This window comes from Coregonus lavaretus, assembly GCF_964263955.1.
Source record: "Coregonus lavaretus genome assembly, contig: HAP1_SCAFFOLD_1408, whole genome shotgun sequence".
NCBI classification, from domain to species: domain Eukaryota; kingdom Metazoa; phylum Chordata; class Actinopteri; order Salmoniformes; family Salmonidae; genus Coregonus; species Coregonus lavaretus.
The window spans coordinates 9,025-29,063 of NW_028163257.1; the positions used below are offsets into that span (position 1 = coordinate 9,025).

At 45.7% G+C, this 20,039-nt stretch overlaps 1 protein-coding gene across 1 annotated transcript; it reads left to right on the forward strand.

Moving 5' to 3' along the window:
- Positions 1-340: 340 nt before the first annotated feature.
- On the forward strand, positions 341-17,630 carry LOC311118347 (FERM, ARHGEF and pleckstrin domain-containing protein 1-like; the record flags this gene model as incomplete). The annotated part of the gene is made up of 5 exons (XM_084193160.1): positions 341-361; positions 475-717; positions 7,804-7,911; positions 8,783-8,934; positions 16,448-17,630. 5 exons carry the CDS (start codon positions 341-343, stop codon positions 16,521-16,523), a joined length of 600 nt encoding a protein of 199 aa, XP_084049286.1. The 3' UTR covers positions 16,524-17,630.
- Between the last annotated feature and the right edge of the window lie 2,409 nt (positions 17,631-20,039).

A 20,039-nucleotide genomic window follows, 5' to 3' on the forward strand; every position in this document is an offset into this window, starting at 1 on the left:
TTATGTACCTGTCATTATTATATACCTGTCTTTATGTACCTGTCATTATTACATACCTGTCTTTATGTACCTGTCATTATTATATATTATATACCTATCTTTATGTACCTGTCATTATTATATATTATATACCTGTCTTTATGTACCTGTCATTATTACATACCTGTCTTTATGTACCTGTCATTATTATATACCTGTCTTTATGTACCTGTCATTATTATATATCTGTCTTTATGTACCTGTCATTACCTGCCCATTGTCTCTCCACCAAGTATCTTTTACAGGTTGTCAAGCACAGATGTCAGAGTACTTTTTCTGTTTTGGAATAACAAGATTTAAAATGACCGGACCGTATAGAAATGTAGCCTATAAGATTAACTCTGAGTCCATCTATTCACATGATCACTTCTCTTATTTAGTTATTGTGACAAGGATGTTTTGTACTCTGAGAAACAACGTTAAACCTGTCCTCAGTCGGACTGGGGGAGAGAAGAGCTTCTCCTCCGTTTGTGTTCATCAACTCTTTATTATTTCCTCTTGGTGCTGTTCTCAGAGTCTCCAGAGGAGGGCGGCGGGGAGGCAGACCCAGAGGAGGAGCTGAGTGCGTCTCGTAGCTCATTGGAGCGCCAGGCAGCACAGCGAGGAAACACTACGGTTCATGTCTGCTGGCACCGCAACACCTCCGTGTCCATGGTGGACTTTAGTGTGGCTGTGGAGGTACCTACCTGGCCCACAGTACTGTCTAACCTACCTGACCCACAGTACTGTCTGTCTAACCTACCTGACCCACAGTACTGTCTAACCTACCTGACCCACAGTACTGTCTAACCTACCTGGCCCACAGTACTGTCTGTCTAACTTACCTGTCTTCTGTACCTACCTGACCCACAGTACTGTCTGTCTAACCTCCCTGTCTTCTGTACCTACCTGGCCCACAGTACTGTCTGTCTAACCTCTGTCTTCTGTACCTACCTGGCCCACAGTACTGTCTGTCTAACCTACCTGGCCCACAGTACTGTCTGTCTAACCTCCCTGTCTTCTGTACCTACCTGGCCCACAGTACTGTCTGTCTAACCTCTGTCTTCTGTACCTACCTGGCCCACAGTACTGTCTGTCTAACCTCCCTGGCCCACAGTACTGTCTGTCTAACCTCCCTGTCTTCTGTACCTACCTGGCCCACAGTACTGTCTGTCTAACCTCCCTGGCCCACAGTACTGTCTGTCTAACCTCCCTGTCTTCTGTACCTACCTGGCCCACAGTACTGTCTGTCTAACCTCCCTGTCTTCTGTACCTACCTGGCCCACAGTACTGTCTGTCTAACCTCCCTGTCTTCTGTACCTACCTGGCCCACAGTACTGTCTGTCTAACCTCTGTCTTCTGTACCTACCTGGCCCACAGTACTGTCTGTCTAACCTCCCTGGCCCACAGTACTGTCTGTCTAACCTCTCTGTCTCATTGTCTGCTGTGTCAGTATATTGTGTCTCAGTGTATTGTGTCTGTGTAGTGTGTCTCAGTGTATTGTGTCTGTGTATTGTGTCTCTGTGTAGTGTGTCTCAGTGTAGTGTGTCTCTGTGTAGTGTGTCTCAGTGTATTGTGTCTCTGTGTATTGTGTCTCTGTGTAGTGTGTCTCAGTGTGTCTCAGTGTGTCTCAGTGTATTGTCTCAGTGTATTGTCTCAGTGTATTGTGTCTCAGTGTATTGTGTCTCTGTGTATTGTGTCTCTGTGTATTGTGTCTCTGTGTAGTGTGTCTCAGTGTAGTGTGTCTCAGTGTATTGTGTCTCTGTGTAGTGTGTCTCTGTGTAGTGTGTCTCAGTGTAGTGTGTCTCAGTGTATTGTGTCTCAGTGTATTGTGTCTCTGTGTATTGTGTCTCTGTGTATTGTGTCTCTGTGTATTGTGTCTCTGTGTAGTGTGTCTCAGTGTATTGTGTCTCTGTGTAGTGTGTCTCAGTGTAGTGTGTCTCAGTGTATTGTGTCTCTGTGTAGTGTGTCTCAGTGTAGTGTGTCTCTGTGTAGTGTGTCTCAGTGTAGTGTGTCTCTGTGTATTGTGTCTCTGTGTAGTGTGTCTCAGTGTAGTGTGTCTCTGTGTAGTGTGTCTCAGTGTATTGTGTCTCTGTGTATTGTGTCTCTGTGTAGTGTGTCTCAGTGTGTCTCAGTGTGTCTCAGTGTATTGTCTCAGTGTATTGTCTCAGTGTATTGTGTCTCAGTGTATTGTGTCTCAGTGTATTGTGTCTCTGTGTATTGTGTCTCTGTGTATTGTGTCTCTGTGTAGTGTGTCTCAGTGTATTGTGTCTCTGTGTAGTGTGTCTCTGTGTAGTGTGTCTCAGTGTAGTGTGTCTCAGTGTATTGTGTCTCTGTGTATTGTGTCTCTGTGTATTGTGTCTCTGTGTATTGTGTCTCTGTGTAGTGTGTCTCAGTGTATTGTGTCTCTGTGTAGTGTGTCTCAGTGTAGTGTGTCTCAGTGTATTGTGTCTCTGTGTATTGTGTCTCAGTGTATTGTGTCTCAGTGTATTGTGTCTCAGTGTATTGTGTCTCTGTGTATTGTGTCTCAGTGTATTGTGTCTCAGTGTATTGTGTCTCTGTGTATTGTGTCTCTGTGTATTGTGTCTCAGTGTATTGTGTCTCAGTGTATTGTGTCTCTGTGTATTGTGTCTCTGTGTATTGTGTCTCTGTGTATTGTGTCTCAGTGTATTGTGTCTCAGTGTGTCTCTGTGTATTGTGTCTCAGTGTATTGTGTCTCAGTGTAGTGTGTCTCAGTGTATTGTGTCTCTGTGTATTGTGTCTCAGTGTATTGTGTCTCTGTGTATTGTGTCTCTGTGTATTGTGTCTCTGTGTATTGTGTCTCTGTGTAGTGTGTCTCTGTGTAGTGTGTCTCAGTGTGTCTCAGTGTGTCTCAGTGTGTCTCTGTGTATTGTGTCTCTGTGTATTGTGTCTCTGTGTAGTGTGTCTCTGTGTATTGTGTCTCTGTGTATTGTGTCTCTGTGTATTGTGTCTCTGTGTATTGTGTCTCTGTGTATTGTGTCTCTGTGTATTGTGTCTCTGTGTATTGTGTCTCTGTGTATTGTGTCTCTGTGTAGTGTGTCTCTGTGTATTGTGTCTCTGTGTAGTGTGTCTCTGTGTATTGTGTCTCTGTGTATTGTGTCTCTGTGTATTGTGTCTCAGTGTAGTGTGTCTCAGTGTAGTGTGTCTCAGTGTGTCTCAGTGTGTCTCTGTGTAGTGTGTCTCTGTGTATTGTGTCTCTGTGTATTGTGTCTCTGTGTATTGTGTCTCTGTGTAGTGTGTCTCAGTGTATTGTGTCTCAGTGTGTCTCAGTGTATTGTGTCTCTGTGTATTGTGTCTCTGTGTATTGTGTCTCTGTGTATTGTGTCTCTGTGTAGTGTGTCTCAGTGTATTGTGTCTCAGTGTGTCTCAGTGTATTGTGTCTCAGTGTATTGTGTCTCAGTGTATTGTGTCTCTGTGTATTGTGTCTCAGTGTATTGTGTCTCTGTGTATTGTGTCTCAGTGTGTCTCAGTGTATTGTGTCTCTGTGTATTGTGTCTCTGTGTATTGTGTCTCTGTGTAGTGTGTCTCAGTGTATTGTGTCTCAGTGTGTCTCAGTGTATTGTGTCTCAGTGTGTCTCAGTGTAGTGTGTCTCAGTGTGTCTCAGTGTAGTGTGTCTCAGTGTATTGTGTCTCTGTGTATTGTGTCTCAGTGTATTGTGTCTCAGTGTATTGTGTCTCTGTGTATTGTGTCTCAGTGTATTGTGTCTCTGTGTATTGTGTCTCAGTGTATTGTGTCTCAGTGTGTCTCAGTGTGTCTCAGTGTGTCTCTGTGTATTGTGTCTCTGTGTATTGTGTCTCTGTGTATTGTGTCTCTGTGTATTGTGTCTCAGTGTATTGTGTCTCTGTGTATTGTGTCTCAGTGTATTGTGTCTCTGTGTATTGTGTCTCTGTGTAGTGTGTCTCAGTGTATTGTGTCTCAGTGTATTGTGTCTCAGTGTATTGTGTCTCTGTGTATTGTGTCTCAGTGTATTGTGTCTCAGTGTATTGTGTCTCTGTGTATTGTGTCTCAGTGTATTGTGTCTCAGTGTGTCTCTGTGTATTGTGTCTCTGTGTATTGTGTCTCAGTGTATTGTGTCTCTGTGTATTGTGTCTCTGTGTATTGTGTCTCTGTGTATTGTGTCTCTGTGTATTGTGTCTCTGTGTAGTGTGTCTCTGTGTAGTGTGTCTCTGTGTATTGTGTCTCTGTGTAGTGTGTCTCTGTGTAGTGTGTCTCTGTGTATTGTGTCTCTGTGTAGTGTGTCTCTGTGTATTGTGTCTCTGTGTATTGTGTCTCTGTGTAGTGTGTCTCTGTGTATTGTGTCTCTGTGTAGTGTGTCTCTGTGTATTGTGTCTCTGTGTAGTGTGCCTCAGTGTGGTGTGTCTCAGTGTATTGTGTCTCAGTGTGTCTCAGTGTATTGCGTCTCAGTGTGTCTCAGTGTGTCTCAGTGTATTGCGTCTCAGTGTGTCTCAGTGTATTGCGTCTCAGTGTGTCTCAGTGTAGTGTGTCTCAGTGTGTCTCAGTGTGTTGTGTCTCAGTGTATTGTGTCTCTGTGTGTTGCGTCTCAGTGTGTTGCGTCTCAGTGTATCTCAGTGTGTCTCAGTGTGTTGTGTCTGTGTGTTGTGTCTCAGTGTGTTGTGTCTCTGTGTGTTGCGTCTCAGTGTGTTGCGTCTCAGTGTATCTCAGTGTGTCTCAGTGTGTTGTGTCTGTGTGTTGTGTCTCAGTGTGTTGTGTCTCAGTGTGTCTTCCCTCTCTCTCACTCTCTTGTCCCTGTCTGATATTCCTGTTCAGTCTGCTCCAGAGTACCTGCCTGCCTGTCTGTCTGTCTGTCTGTCTGTCTGTCTGTCTGTCTGTCTGTCTGTCTGTCTAACACAGGTGCTGTCTGTCTGTCTGTCTGTGTTTTACCTGTTCTTTCTCTCACTGTCCTTCCCTCTCTCTCTGTCCCTCTGTCTCCCTGGACCCTGGTCCAGTCAGTCAGTTAGAGGTGCTGTTCTCTAGCCGTAGACCAGGCTGCAGGGGGCCTAGCACGGTACCGGGCCCAGAGCCAGGGCTGAGGGTTCAGGGTCCAGCATCTCTGTCAGTGGTGTGCTGGTACCGGGCCCAGAGCCAGGGCTGAGGGTTCAGGGTCCAGCATCTCTGTCAGTGGTGTGCTGGTACCGGGCCCAGAGCCAGGGCTGAGGGTTCAGGGTCCAGCATCTCTGTCAGTGGTGTGCTGGTACCGGGCCCAGAGCCAGGGCTGAGGGTTCAGGGTCCAGCATCTCTGTCAGTGGTGTGCTGGTACCGGGCCCAGAGCCAGGGCTGAGGGTTCAGGGTCCAGCATCTCTGTCAGTGGTGTGCTGGTACCGGGCCCAGAGCCTGTCCTTTACTGACACCAGCTCCAGTAGATAAGGAAAGGGACTGGGCCAACAGAATGACATAGAACACAACAGTATTAAACTGGATCCGTAGAACTGAACCTGACTGTATGGGACTGCTGTTACACATAGAGCTAGAACAATAGAGAGGCTGATGGAGAGCTTGACCTGCTGATTCAAACCACAATCTACTGTTCTATTATCTACAGTTGAAGTCGGAAGTTTACATACACTTAGGTTGGAGTCATTAAAACTCGTTTTTCAACCACTCCACACATTTCTTGTTAACAAACTATAGTTTTGGCAAGTCGGTTAGGACATCTACTTTGTGCATGACACAAGTAATCTTTCCAACAATTGTTTACAGACAGATTATTTCACTTATAATTCACTGTATCATAATTCCAGTGGGTCAGAAGTTTACATACACTAAGTTGACTGTGCCTTTAAACAGCTTGGAAAATTCCAGAACATGAAGTCATGGCTTTAGAAGCTTCTGATAGGCTAATTTACATCATTTCAGTCAGTTGGAGCTGTACCTGTGGATGTATTTCAAGGCCTACCTTCAAACTCAGTGCCTCTTTGCTTGGCATCTTGGGAAAATCAAAAGAAATCAGCCAAGACCTCAGAAAGAAATTGTAGACCTCCACAAGTCTGGTTCATCCTTGGGAGCGATTTCCAAACACCTGAAGGTACCACGTTCATCTGTACAAACAACAGTACGCAAGTATAAACACCATGGGACCACGCAGTCGTCATACCGCTCAGGAAGGAGACGCATTCTGTCTCCTAGAGATGAACGTACTTTGGTGCGAAAAGTGCAAATCAATCCCAGAACAGCAGCAAAGGACCTTGTGAAGATGCTGGAGGAAATAGGTACAAAGTGTCTATTTCCACAGTAAAACTAGTCCTATATCGAAATAACCTGAAAGGCCGCTCAGCAAGGAAGAAGCCACGGCTCCAAAATCGCCATAAAAAAGCCAGACTACGGTTTGCAACTGCACATGGACACAAAGATTGTAATTTTTTGAGAAATGTCCTCTGGTCTGATGAAACAAAAATAGAACTGTTTGGCCATAATGACCATCGTTATGTTTGGAGGAAAAAGAGGGAGCTTGCAAGCCGAAGAACACCATCCCAACCGTGAAGCACGGGGGTGGTAGCATCATGCTGTGGGGCTGCTTTGCTGCAGGAGGGACTGGTGCAATTCACAAAATACTGTTACATATTAGTCTGCTTCCAATTATACATTGACTCTTAGGAATGTAGCAAAAATATGGGACTGAACCAAAGTGAATACAGTTGATGCTTGTTGAGGTGTGATGTAACCGGATACAACAACATGGTTGTTACAGGGAGGTGTGATTATAACCGGATACAACAACATGGTTGTTACAGGGAGGTGTGATTATAACCGGATACAACAACATGGTTGTTACAGGGAGGTGTGATGTAACCGGATACAACAACATTGTAACTTCAACACGTTCTTTAGACTGGTGCTCCTAGTTTTCCCACCAGCCACACAAGCTGTCCATTCAAAGATGTTGTCCACGATCACATAACAGGCAATATTACTGTTCAGTTGTAACATGAGGCTGTTGGCCTAGCATCCCTGCTAGCTATAAAGGGTTAATGAGTTGTTCAGTTGTAACATGAGGCTGTTGGCCTAGCATCCCTGCTAGCTATAAAGGGTTAATGAGTTGTTCAGTAGTACCACGAGGCTGTTGGCCTAGCATCCCTGCTAGCTATAAAGGGTTAATGAGTTGTTCAGTAGTACCACGAGGCTGTTGGCCTAGCATCCCTGCTAGCTATAAAGGGTTAATGAGTTGTTCAGTAGTAACATGAGGCTGTTGGCCTAGCATCCCTGCTAGCTATAAAGGGTTAATGAGTTGTTCAGTAGTAACATGAGGCTGTTGGCCTAGCATCCCTGCTAGCTATAAAGGGTTAATGAGTTGTTCAGTAGTACCATGAGGCTGTTGGCCTAGCATCCCTGCTAGCTATAAAGGGTTAATGAGTTGTTCAGTAGTACCATGAGGCTGTTGGCCTAGCATCCCTGCTAGCTATAAAGGGTTAATGAGTTGTTCAGTAGTAACATGAGGCTGTTGGCCTAGCATCCCTGCTAGCTATAAAGGGTTAATGAGTTGTTCAGTAGTACCATGAGGCTGTTGGCCTAGCATCCCTGCTAGCTATAAAGGGTTAATGAGTTGTTCAGTAGTAACATGAGGCTGTTGGCCTAGCATCCCTGCTAGCTATAAAGGGTTAATGAGTTAAAGGCTACTGACAGTACTGATGTTTCTTTTTCTGCTGAACGCAGTAGGATTCATTTGCATGCCTGATACAGTAGCCATGTTGGACCTGTGTTAATCTCTCTTCCTATTGGTTAATCCTGTCTTAATGTCTCTTCGTATTGGTCCTCTCTCCCCCTATCAGAACCAGTTATCAGGGAACCTGCTGAGGAAGTTTAAGAACAGTAATGGATGGCAGAAACTCTGGGTGGTCTTAACCAACTTCAGCCTGTTCTTCTACAAATCACATCAGGTAAGGACCCTAACCTAAACCTAACCCTAACCCTAACCTAACCCTAACCTTAACCTAAACCTAACCCTAACCCTAAACCTAACCCTAACCTAAACCTAACCCTAACCTAACCCTAACCTAACCCTAAACCTAACCCTAACCTAACCCTAACCTAAACCTAACCCAACCCTAACCCTAACCTAACCTAAACCTAAACCTAACCCTAACCTAACCTAAACCTAAACCTAAACCTAACCTAAACCTAACCCTAACCCTAACCTAACCTAAACCTAAACCTAAACCTAACCCTAACCTAAACCTAACCTAAACCTAAACCTAAACCTAACCCTAACCTAAACCTAAACCTAACCCTAACCTAAACCTAAACCTAACCCTAACCTAACCTAAACCTAAACCTAACCCTAACCTAACCTAAACCTAAACCTAACCTAACCTAAACCTAAACCTAACCCTAACCCTAAACCTAACCTAAACCTAAACCTAAACCTAAACCTAACCCTAACCTAACCCTAACCTAAACCTAAACCTAAACCTAACCTAACCTAAACCTAAACCTAAACCTAACCCTAACCTAAACCTAAACCTAAACCTAAACCTAACCCTAACCTAACCCTAAACCTAAACCTAAACCTAAACCTAAACCTAAACCTAAACCTAACCCTAACCCTAAACCTAAACCTAAACCTAAACCTAAACCTAAACCTAACCCTAAACCTAAACCTAAACCTAACCCTAACCTAAACCTAACCCTAACTCTGGGTGCTCTTCACCAACTTCAGCCTAAAGGATGACTACCCTCTGGGTAGTGTATTATATAGTATTTATTATGGGATGCAGTAGTCTAAAGGTCCTCTCCTTCTGTCCCCTATAGGATGACTACCCTCTGGCCAGCCTCCCGTTGCTAGGCTACTCGTTGACAGTTCCTGCGGAGACGGAGAACATCCAGAAGGACTACGTTTTCAAGCTCCACTTCAAGTCTCATGTGTACTACTTCCGGTCAGAGAGCCAGTACACCTTCCAGAGGTACGTTGTCTTGCTGACCGTCCTGTAGTGGTGTTGTCTTGCTGACCGTCCTGTAGTGGTGTTGTCTTGCTGACCGTCCTGTAGTGGTGTTGTCTTGCTGACCGTCCTGTAGTGGTGTTGTCTTGCTGACCGTCCTGTAGTGGTGTTGTCTTGCTGACCGTCCTGTAGTGGTGTTGTCTTGCTGACCGTCCTGTAGTGGTGTTGTCTTGCTGACCGTCCTGTAGTGGTGTTGTCTTGCTGACCGTCCTGTAGTGGTGTTGTCTTGCTGACCGTCCTGTAGTGGTGTTGTCTTGCTGACCGTCCTGTAGTGGTGTTGTCTTGCTGACCGTCCTGTAGTGTGGTTTTATCTTCAGTAGTGTAGTGTTTGGTTTTGTTGTCTTCAGTAGTGTGGTGTTTGGTTGTGTTGTCTTCAGTAGTGTGGTGTTTGGTTGTGTTGTCTTCAGTAGTGTAGTGTTTGGTTGTGTTGTCTTCAGTAGTGTGGTGTTTGGTTGTGTTGTCTTCAGTAGTGTGGTGTTTGGTTGTGTTGTGTTGTCTTCAGTAGTGTGGTGTTTGGTTGTGTTGTCTTCAGTAGTGTAGTGTGGTGTTTGGTTGTGTTGTCTTCAGTAGTGTGGTGTTTGGTTGTGTTGTCTTCAGTAGTGTAGTGTGGTGTTTGGTTGTGTTGTCTTCAGTAGTGTGGTGTTTGGTTGTGTTGTCTTCAGTAGTGTAGTGTGGTGTTTGGTTGTGTTGTCTTCAGTAGTGTGGTGTTTGGTTGTGTTGTCTTCAGTAGTGTAGTGTGGTGTTTGGTTGTGTTGTCTTCAGTAGTGTAGTGTTTGGTTGTGTTGTCTTCAGTAGTGTTTGGTTGTGTTGTCTTCAGTAGTGTTTGGTTGTGTTGTCTTCAGTAGTGTAGTGTTTGGTTGTGTTGTCTTCAGTAGTGTTTGGTTGTGTTGTCTTCAGTAGTGTTTGGTTGTGTTGTCTTCAGTAGTGTAGTGTGGTGTTTGGTTGTGTTGTCTTCAGTAGTGTGGTGTTTGGTTGTGTTGTCTTCAGTAGTGTGGTGTTTGGTTGTGTTGTCTTCAGTAGTGTGGTGTTTGGTTGTGTTGTCTTCAGTAGTGTAGTGTGGTGTTTGGTTGTTTTGTCTTCAGTAGTGTGGTGTTTGGTTGTGTTGTCTTCAGTAGTGTAGTGTTTGGTTGTGTTGTCTTCAGTAGTGTAGTGTTTGGTTGTGTTGTCTTCAGTAGTGTAGTGTTTGGTTGTGTTGTCTTCAGTAGTGTAGTGTTTGGTTGTGTTGTCTTCAGTAGTGTAGTGTTTGGTTGTGTTGTCTTCAGTAGTGTGGTGTTTGGTTGTGTTGTCTTCAGTAGTGTAGTGTAGTGTTTCGATGTGTTGTCTTCAGTAGTGTAGTGTGGTGTTTGGTTGTGTTGTCTTCAGTAGTGTAGTGTAGTGTTTGGTTGTGTTGTCTTCAGTAGTGTGGTGTTTGGTTGTGTTGTCTTCAGTAGTGTAGTGTGGTGTTTGGTTGTGTTGTCTTCAGGAGTGTGGTGTTTGGTTGTGTTGTCTTCAGTAGTGTAGTGTGGTGTTTGGTTGTGTTGTCTTCAGTGGTGTTTGGTTGTGTTGTCTTCAGTAGTGTAGTGTGGTGTTTGGTTGTGTTGTCTTCAGCAGTGTGGTGTTTGGTTGTGTTGTCTTCAGTAGTGTAGTGTGGTGTTTGGTTGTGTTGTCTTCAGTAGTGTTTGGTTGTGTTGTCTTCAGTAGTGTTTGGTTGTGTTGTCTTCAGTAGTGTTTGGTTGTGTTGTCTTCAGTAGTGTAGTGTTTGGTTGTGTTGTCTTCAGTAGTGTTTGGTTGTGTTGTCTTCAGTAGTGTAGTGTGGTGTTTGGTTGTGTTGTCTTCAGTAGTGTGGTGTTTGGTTGTGTTGTCTTCAGTAGTGTGGTGTTTGGTTGTGTTGTCTTCAGTAGTGTAGTGTGGTGTTTGGTTGTGTTGTCTTCAGTAGTGTGGTGTTTGGTTGTGTTGTCTTCAGTAGTGTGGTGTTTGGTTGTGTTGTCTTCAGTAGTGTGGTGTTTGGTTGTGTTGTCTTCAGTAGTGTAGTGTGGTGTTTGGTTGTGTTGTCTTCAGTAGTGTGGTGTTTGGTTGTGTTGTCTTCAGTAGTGTTTGGTTGTGTTGTCTTCAGTAGTGTTTGGTTGTGTTGTCTTCAGTAGTGTTTGGTTGTGTTGTCTTCAGTAGTGTAGTGTTTGGTTGTGTTGTCTTCAGTAGTGTTTGGTTGTGTTGTCTTCAGTAGTGTAGTGTGGTGTTTGGTTGTGTTGTCTTCAGTAGTGTGGTGTTTGGTTGTGTTGTCTTCAGTAGTGTGGTGTTTGGTTGTGTTGTCTTCAGTAGTGTAGTGTGGTGTTTGGTTGTGTTGTCTTCAGTAGTGTAGTGTGGTGTTTGGTTGTGTTGTCTTCAGTAGTGTGGTGTTTGGTTGTGTTGTCTTCAGTAGTGTGGTGTTTGGTTGTGTTGTCTTCAGTAGTGTAGTGTGGTGTTTGGTTGTGTTGTCTTCAGTAGTGTAGTGTGGTGTTTGGTTGTGTTGTCTTCAGTAGTGTAGTGTGGTGTTTGTTGTTTTGTCTTCAGTAGTGTGGTGTTTGGTTGTGTTGTCTTCAGTAGTGTAGTGTTTGGTTGTGTTGTCTTCAGTAGTGTAGTGTTTGGTTGTGTTGTCTTCAGTAGTGTAGTGTTTGGTTGTGTTGTCTTCAGTAGTGTGGTGTTTGGTTGTGTTGTCTTCAGTAGTGTAGTGTAGTGTTTGGATGTGTTGTCTTCAGTAGTGTAGTGTGGTGTTTGGTTGTGTTGTCTTCAGTAGTGTAGTGTAGTGTTTGGTTGTGTTGTCTTCAGTAGTGTGGTGTTTGGTTGTGTTGTCTTCAGTAGTGTTTGGTTGTGTTGTCTTCAGTAGTGTGGTGTTTGGTTGTGTTGTCTTCAGTAGTGTGGTGTTTGGTTGTGTTGTCTTCAGTAGTGTGGTGTTGTCTTCAGTAGTGTGGTGTTTGGTTGTGTTGTCTTCAGTAGTGTAGTGTTTGGTTGTGTTGTCTTCAGTAGTGTAGTGTTGTCTTCAGTAGTGTGGTGTTTGGTTGTGTTGTCTTCAGTAGTGTAGTGTTGTCTTCAGTAGTGTGGTGTTTGGTTGTGTTGTCTTCAGTAGTGTAGTGTTTGGTTGTGTTGTCTTCAGTAGTGTGGTGTTTGGTTGTGTTGTCTTCAGTAGTGTAGTGTTGTCTTCAGTAGTGTGGGGTTTGGTTGTGTTGTCTTCAGTAGTGTAGTGTTTGGTTGTGTTGTCTTCAGTAGTGTGGTGTTTGGTTGTGTTGTCTTCAGTAGTGTTTGGTTGTGTTGTCTTCAGTAGTGTAGTGTTGTCTTCAGTAGTGTGGTGTTTGGTTGTGTTGTCTTCAGTAGTGTAGTGTTTGGTTGTGTTGTCTTCAGTAGTGTTTGGTTGTGTTGTCTTCCATAGTGTAGTGTATTTTTTGGATGTGTTGTCTTCAGTAGTGTGGTGTTTGGTTGTGTTGTCTTCAGTAGTGTAGTGTTTGGATGTGTTGTCTTCCATAGTGTAGTTTAGTTTTTGGTTGTGTTGTCTTCAGTAGTGTGGTGTTTGGTTGTGTTGTCTTCAGTAGTGTAGTGTTTGGTTGTGTTGTCTTCAGTAGTTTAGTGTTGTCTTCAGTAGTGTGGTGTTTGGTTGTATTGTCTTCAGTAGTGTGGTGTGGTGTTTGGTTGTGTTGTCTTCAGTAGTGTGGTGTTTGGTTGTGTTGTCTTCAGTAGTGTAGTGTTGTCTTCAGTAGTGTGGTGTTTGGTTGTGTTGTCTTCAGTAGTTAGTGTTTGGTTGTGTTGTCTTCAGTAGTGTAGTGTTGTCTTCAGTAGTGTGGTGTTTGGTTGTGTTGTCTTCAGTAGTGTAGTGTAGTGTTTGGCTGTGTTGTCTTCAGTAGTGTGGTGTTTGGTTGTGTTGCCTTCAGTAGTGTGGTGTTTGGTTGTGTTGTCTTCAGTAGTGTAGTGTTTGGTTGTGTTGTCTTCAGTAGTGTTGGTTGTGTTGTCTTCAGTAGTGTGGTGTTTGGTTGTGTTGTCTTCAGTAGTTAGTGTTTGGTTGTGTTGTCTTCAGTAGTGTAGTGTTTGGTTGTGTTGTCTTCAGTAGTGTTGGTTGTGTTGTCTTCAGTAGTGTGGTGTTTGGTTGTGTTGTCTTCAGTAGTGTAGTGTTTGGTTGTGTTGTCTTCAGTAGTGTAGTGTGGTGTTTGGTTGTGTTGTCTTCAGTAGTGTGGTGTTTGGTTGTGTTGTCTTCAGTAGTGTTTGGTTGTGTTGTCTTCAGTAGTGTAGTGTTTGGTTGTGTTGTCTTCAGTAGTGTAGTGTTTGGTTGTGTTGTCTTCAGTAGTGTAGTGTTTGGTTGTGTTGTCTTCAGTAGTGTGGTGTTTGGTTGTGTTGTCTTCAGTAGTGTTTGGTTGTGTTGTCTTCTGTAGTGTAGTGTTTGGTTGTGTTGTCTTCTGTAGTGTAGTGTTTGGATGTGTTGTCTTCAGTAGTGTAGTGTGGTGTTTGGTTGTGTTGTCTTCAGTGGTGTAGTGTTTGGTTGTGTTGTCTTCAGTAGTGTGGTGTAGTGTTTGGTTGTGTTGTCTTCAGTAGTGTAGTGTTTGGTTGTGTTGTCTTCAGTGGTGTAGTGTTTGGTTGTGTTGTCTTCAGTAGTGTGGTGTTTGGTTGTGTTGTCTTCAGTAGTGTAGTGTTTGGTTGTGTTGTCTTCAGTAGTGTGGTGTTTGGTTGTGTTGTCTTCAGTTGTGTGGTGTTTGGTTGTGTTGTCTTCAGTAGTGTAGTGTGGTGTTTGGTTGTGTTGTCTTCAGTAGTGTAGTGTAGTGTTTGGTTGTGTTGTCTTCAGTAGTGTGGTGTTGGTTGTGTTGTCTTCAGTAGTGTAGTGTTTGGTTGTGTTGTCTTCAGTAGTGTGGTGTTGGTTGTGTTGTCTTCAGTAGTGTAGTGTTTGGTTGTGTTGTCTTCAGTAGTGTAGTGTAGTGTTTGGATGTGTTGTCTTCAGTAGTGTAGTGTTTGGTTGTGTTTTCTTCAGTGGTGTAGTGTTTGGTTGTGTTGTCTTCAGTAGTGTAGTGTTTGGTTGTGTTGTCTTCAGTAGTGTGGTGTTTGGTTGTGTTGTCTTCAGTGGTGTAGTGTGGTGTTTGGATGTGTTGTCTTCAGTAGTGTGGTGTAGTGTTTGGATGTGTTGTCTTCAGTAGTTTGGTGTAGTGTTTGGTTGTGTTGTCTTCAGTGGTGTAGTGTTTGGTTGTGTTGTCTTCAGTAGTGTGGTGTTTGGTTGTGTTGTCTTCAGTAGTGTAGTGTTTGGTTTTGTTGTCTTCAGTAGTGTGGTGTTTGGTTGTGTTGTCTTCAGTGGTGTGGTGTTTGGTTTTGTTGTCTTCAGTAGTGTAGTGTGGTGTTTGGTTGTGTTGTGTTGTCTTCAGTAGTGTGGTGTTTGGTTGTGTTGTCTTCAGTAGTGTGGTGTTGGTTGTGTTGTCTTCAGTAGTGTAGTGTGGTGTTTGGATGTGTTGTCTTCAGTAGTGTAGTGTAGTGTTTGGTTGTGTTGTCTTCAGTAGTGTGGTGTTGGTTGTGTTGTCTTCAGTAATGTAGTGTAGTGTTTGGTTGTGTTGTCTTCAGTAGTGTAGTGTGGTGTTTGGTTGTGTTGTCTTCAGTAGTGTGGTGTTGGTTGTGTTGTCTTCAGTAGTGTAGGGTGGTGTTTTGGTTTTGGTGTCTTCATTCTGTCTGTCTCCAGGTGGATGGAGGTGATCCGTAGTGTTACCTGTCTGTCTCTCTAACCTGTCTGTCTGTCTGTCTCCAGGTGGATGGAGGTGATCCGTAGTGTTACCTGTCTGTCTCTCTAACCTGTCTGTTTGTCTGTCTGTCTCCAGGTGGATGGAGGTGATCCGTAGTGTTACCTGTCTGTCTCTCTAACCTGTCTGTCTGTCTCCAGGTGGATGGAGGTGATCCGTAGTGTTACCTGTCTGTCTCTCTAACCTGTCTGTCTGTCTGTCTCCAGGTGGATGGAGGTGATCCGTAGTGTTACCTGTCTGTCTCTCTAACCTGTCTGTCTGTCTGTCTCCAGGTGGATGGAGGTGATCCGTAGTGTTACCTGTCTGTCTCTCTAACCTGTCTGTCTGTCTCCAGGTGGATGGAGGTGATCCGTAGTGTTACCTGTCTGTCTCTCTAACCTGTCTGTCTGTCTCCAGGTGGATGGAGGTGATCCGTAGTGTTACCTGTCTGTCTCTCTAACCTGTCTGTCTGTCTCCAGGTGGATGGAGGTGATCCGTAGTGTTACCTGTCTGTCTCTCTAACCTGTCTGTCTCCAGGTGGATGGAGGTGATCCGTAGTGTTACCTGTCTATCTCTCTAACCTGTCTGTCTGTCTCCAGGTGGATGGAGGTGATCCGTAGTGTTACCTGTCTGTCTCGCTAACCTGTCTGTCTGTCTGTCTCCAGGTGGATGGAGGTGATCCGTAGTGTTACCTGTCTGTCTCTCTAACCTGTCTGTCTGTCTGTCTCCAGGTGGATGGAGGTGATCCGTAGTGTTACCTGTCTGTCTCTCTAACCTGTTTGTCTGTCTGTCTCCAGGTGGATGGAGGTGATCCGTAGTGTTACCTGTCTGTCTCTCTAACCTGTCTGTCTGTCTCCAGGTGGATGGAGGTGATCCGTAGTGTTACCTGTCTGTCTCTCTAACCTGTCTGTCTGTCTGTCTCCAGGTGGATGGAGGTGATCCGTAGTGTTACCTGTCTGTCTCTCTAACCTGTCTGTCTGTCTCCAGGTGGATGGAGGTGATCCGTAGTGTTACCTGTCTGTCTCTCTAACCTGTCTGTCTGTCTGTCTCAAGGTGGATGGAGGTGATCCGTAGTGTTACCTGTCTATCTCTCTAACCTGTCTGTCTGTCTGTCTCCAGGTGGATGTAGGTGATCCGTAGTGTTACCTGTCTGTCTCTCTAACCTGTCTGTCTGTCTGTCTCCAGGTGGATGGAGGTGATCCGTAGTGTTACCTGTCTATCTCTCTAACCTGTCTGTCTGTCTGTCTCCAGGTGGATGGAGGTGATCCGTAGTGTTACCTGTCTGTCTCGCTAACCTGTCTGTCTGTCTGTCTCCAGGTGGATGGAGGTGATCCGTAGTGTTACCTGTCTGTCTCTCTAACCTGTCTGTCTGTCTGTCTGTCTCCAGGTGGATGGAGGTGATCCGTAGTGTTACCTGTCTGTCTCTCTAACCTGTCTGTCTGTCTGTCTCCAGGTGGATGGAGGTGATCCGTAGTGTTACCTGTCTGTCTCTCTAACCTGTCTGTCTGTCTGTCTCCAGGTGGATGGAGGTGATCCGTAGTGTTACCTGTCTGTCTCTCTAACCTGTCTGTCTGTCTGTCTGTCTCCAGGTGGATGGAGGTGATCCGTAGTGTTACCTGTCTGTCTCTCTAACCTGTCTGTCTGTCTGTCTCCAGGTGGATGGAGGTGATCCGTAGTGTTACCTGTCTGTCTCGCTAACCTGTCTGTCTGTCTGTCTCCAGGTGGATGGAGATGATCCGTAGTGTTACCTGTCTGTCTCTCTAACCTGTCTGTTTGTCTGTCTCCAGGTGGATGGAGGTGATCCGTAGCGTTACCTGTTCAGCTAGTCGACCCCACCTGACCCAGGGGAAGGATTCTTACTGACCACGGAGCCAGTGAGGACCAGGAGGACCCTGATCAAGCCTCTTCTAGACTCCTCCGTCCCCTCCTTTAGGCCTCTTCCTTCACCCTCTTCTAGACTCCTCCGTCCCCTCCTTTAGGCCTCTTCCTTCACCCTCTTCTAGACTCCTCCGTCCCCTCCTTTAGGCCTCTTCCTTCACCCTCTTCTAGACTACTCCGTCCCCTCCTTTAGGCCTCTTCCTTCACCCTCTTCTAGACTACTCCGTCCCCTCCTTTAGGCCTCTTCCTTCACCCTCTTCTAGACTACTCCGTCCCCTCCTTTAGGCCTCTTCCTTCACCCTCTTCTAGACTCCTCCGTCCCCTCCTTTAGGCCTCTTCCTTCACCCTCTTCTAGACTCCTCCGTCCCCTCCTTTAGGCCTCTTCCTTCACCCTCTTCTAGACTCCTCCGTCCCCTCCTTTAGGCCTCTTCCTTCACCCTCTTCTAGACTCCTCCGTCCCCTCCTTTAGGCCTCTTCCTTCACCCTCTTCTAGACTCCTCCGTCCCCTCCTTTAGGCCTCTTCCTTCACCCTCTTCTAGACTCCTCCGTCCCCTCCTTTAGGCCTCTTCCTTCACCCTCTTCTAGACTCCTCCGTCCCCTCCTTTAGGCCTCTTCTTACCCCCTCTTCTAGACTCCTCCGTCCCCTCCTTTAGGCCTCTTCCTTCCCCCTCTTCTAGACTCCTCCGTCCCCTCCTTTAGGCCTCTTCCTTCACCCTCTCCTCTCTCCACCTCCTGCTGGAATAGCGGCTCACTTTGCCTCAGATGACTTTTCTAACCACCTGTCTGTGTGTCTGTATCTAGAGACAGTCTTTGCTATGTATCGTCTCCATGTTAGAATCTATTCTATAGTGCAGCAGAGTGGAAATAATGTTGATCCTGTTTTCTGAGGGTTCTGATCTGGCCCTGTGAGGGGGGAGTCGATCCTTTATAATAAAGGACGTTTTCTTAGACCTCTGTGTGTTTAGACCAGGGCTCTCCGACCCTGTTCCTGGAGGATACCCTCCTGTAGGTTTTCACTCCAACCCTGTTCCTGGAGGATACCCTCCTGTAGGTTTTCACTCCAACCCTGTTCCTGGAGGAGACCCTCCTGTAGGTTTTCACTCCAACCCTGTTCCTGGAGGAGACCCTCCTGTAGGTTTTCACTCCAACCCTGTTCCTGGAGGAGACCCTCCTGTAGGGTTTCACTCCAACCCTGTTCCTGGAGGAGACCCTCCTGTAGGTTTTCACTCCAACCCTGTTCCTGGAGGATACCCTCCTGTAGGTTTTCACTCCAACCCTGTTCCTGGAGGATACCCTCCTGTAGGTTTTCACTCCGACCCTGTTCCTGGAGAGAGACCCTCCTGTAGGTTTTTAACTCCAACCCCGTTCCTGGAGAGATTCCCTCCTGTAGGTTTTTAACTCCAACCCTGTTCCTGGAGAGATTCCCTCCTGTAGGTTTTTAACTCCAACCCTGTTCCTGGAGAGAGACCCTCCTGTAGGTTTTTAATTCCAGCCCTGTTCCTGGAGAGAGACCCTCCTGTAGGTTTTTAACTCCAACCCTGTTCCTGGAGAGAGACCCTCCTGTAGGTTTTCACTCCAACCCTGTTCCTGGAGGATACCCTCCTGTAGGTTTTAATTCCAACCCTGTTCCTGGAGGATACCCTCCTGTAGGTTTTCACTCCAACCCTGTTCCTGGAGGATACCCTCCTGTAGGTTTTCACTCCAACCCTGTTCCTGGAGAGCTGCCGTCCTGTAGGTTTTCACTCCAACCCTAATCTAGCGCACCTGATTCAAATAATTAGCTGTTTTATAAACTGAACCAGGTTAGTTACAACTGGGGTTGGAGCGAAAACCTACAGGAGGGTATCCTCCAGGAACAGGGTTGGAGCGAAAACCTACAGGAGGGTAGCTCTCCAGGAACAGGGTTGGAGTGAAAACCTACATGAGGGTAGCTCTCCAGGAACAGGGTTGGAGTGAAAACCTACAGGAGGATAGCTCTCCAGGAACAGGGTTGTAGTGAAAACCTACAGGAGGGTAGCTCTCCAGGAACAGGGTTGGAGTGAAAACCTACAGGAGGGTAGCTCTCCAGGAACAGGGTTGGAGTGAAAACCTACAGGAGGGTAGCTCTCCAGGAACAGGGTTGGAGTGAAAACCTACAGGAGGGTTGCTCTCCAGGAACAGGGTTGGAGTGAAAACCTACAGGAGGGTAGCTCTCCAGGAACAGGGTTGGAGTGAAAACCTACAGGAGGGTAGCTCCCCAGGAACAGGGTTGGAGTGAAAACCTACAGGAGGGTAGCTCTCCAGGAACAGGGTTGGAGTGAAAACCTACAGGAGGGTAGCTCTCCAGGAACAGGGTTGGAGTGAAAACCTACAGGAGGGTTGCTCTCCAGGAACAGGGTTGGAGTGAAAACCTACAGGAGGGTTGCTCTCCAGGAACAGGGTTGGAGTTAAAACCTACAGGAGGGTATCCTCCAGGAACAGGGTTGGAGAGCCCTGGTTTAGACCGATGTGTGTGTTTATGCACCACCTCTGCTTTCTAAGGCATCCATGTGTCAGTGAGGAGGCACAGCTCATGATTTCTTTAGTAGGACGACGTCGTTTTGTCCACCCTTTAATAGAGACTGTGAACCAACCGTTCCTTTTGCTTTGTTGGCTTTTTATGGCCCATTGGTTTCTCTTTCAAACACCCTTCACTCTGGAACAAGGTTTCTTCAAGGTTTCTGAATTTCACCGTTTAAAATATGTTGTTTGTAGATCAACATTGTTCCTTTCTGGGATACATGGCAAAGAAACACAGATTTTAAAAACACTAATGTTTAGAAGAAAAACGATGTCAGCTGGTGAGTGGACGTGTTTTGAGCTATTTTAATGTACTAGTCTAACTAGCTCATTTTACCTGCCAGGTAAGACCATGTTAGCAGACAGTGAAAAGTATTGCAACCAGCCAGAGTTTTGGAAGGATTTCCTGGAAGGCTGTTGGAAAGGTTCCCTATATAGAATTAGAGGTTATAGAATGAGGGGTTCTGTATATAGAATGAATTCTACTTCTATGGTATTGATTCCTCCGACGGAACAACTCACTGGATATTATAGCAATAAAAGCACATTATTTCATGACTGTTGTTTCAATATTGACTGGTATGTTTGTTGGGGAGGTGTGTACTTCTATTCTACCCTGGCCTGAGTTGAGACTAGATCAGACCACTTCCTGGCCTGAGTTGAGGTTAGATCAGACCACTTCCTGGCCTGAGTTTCCTGGCCTGAGTTGATACTAGATCAGACCACTTCCTGGTCTGCGTTGAGGCTAGATCAGACCACTTCCTGGCCTGAGTTGAGGTTAGATCAGACCACTTCCTGGCCTGAGTTGAGACTAGATCAGACCACTTCCTGGCCTGAGTTTCCTGGCCTGAGTTGAGACTAGATCAGACCACTTCCTGGCCTGAGTTGAGGTTAGATCAGACCACTTCCTGGCCTGAGTTGAGACTAGATCAGACCACTTCCTGGCCTGAGTTTCCTGGCCTG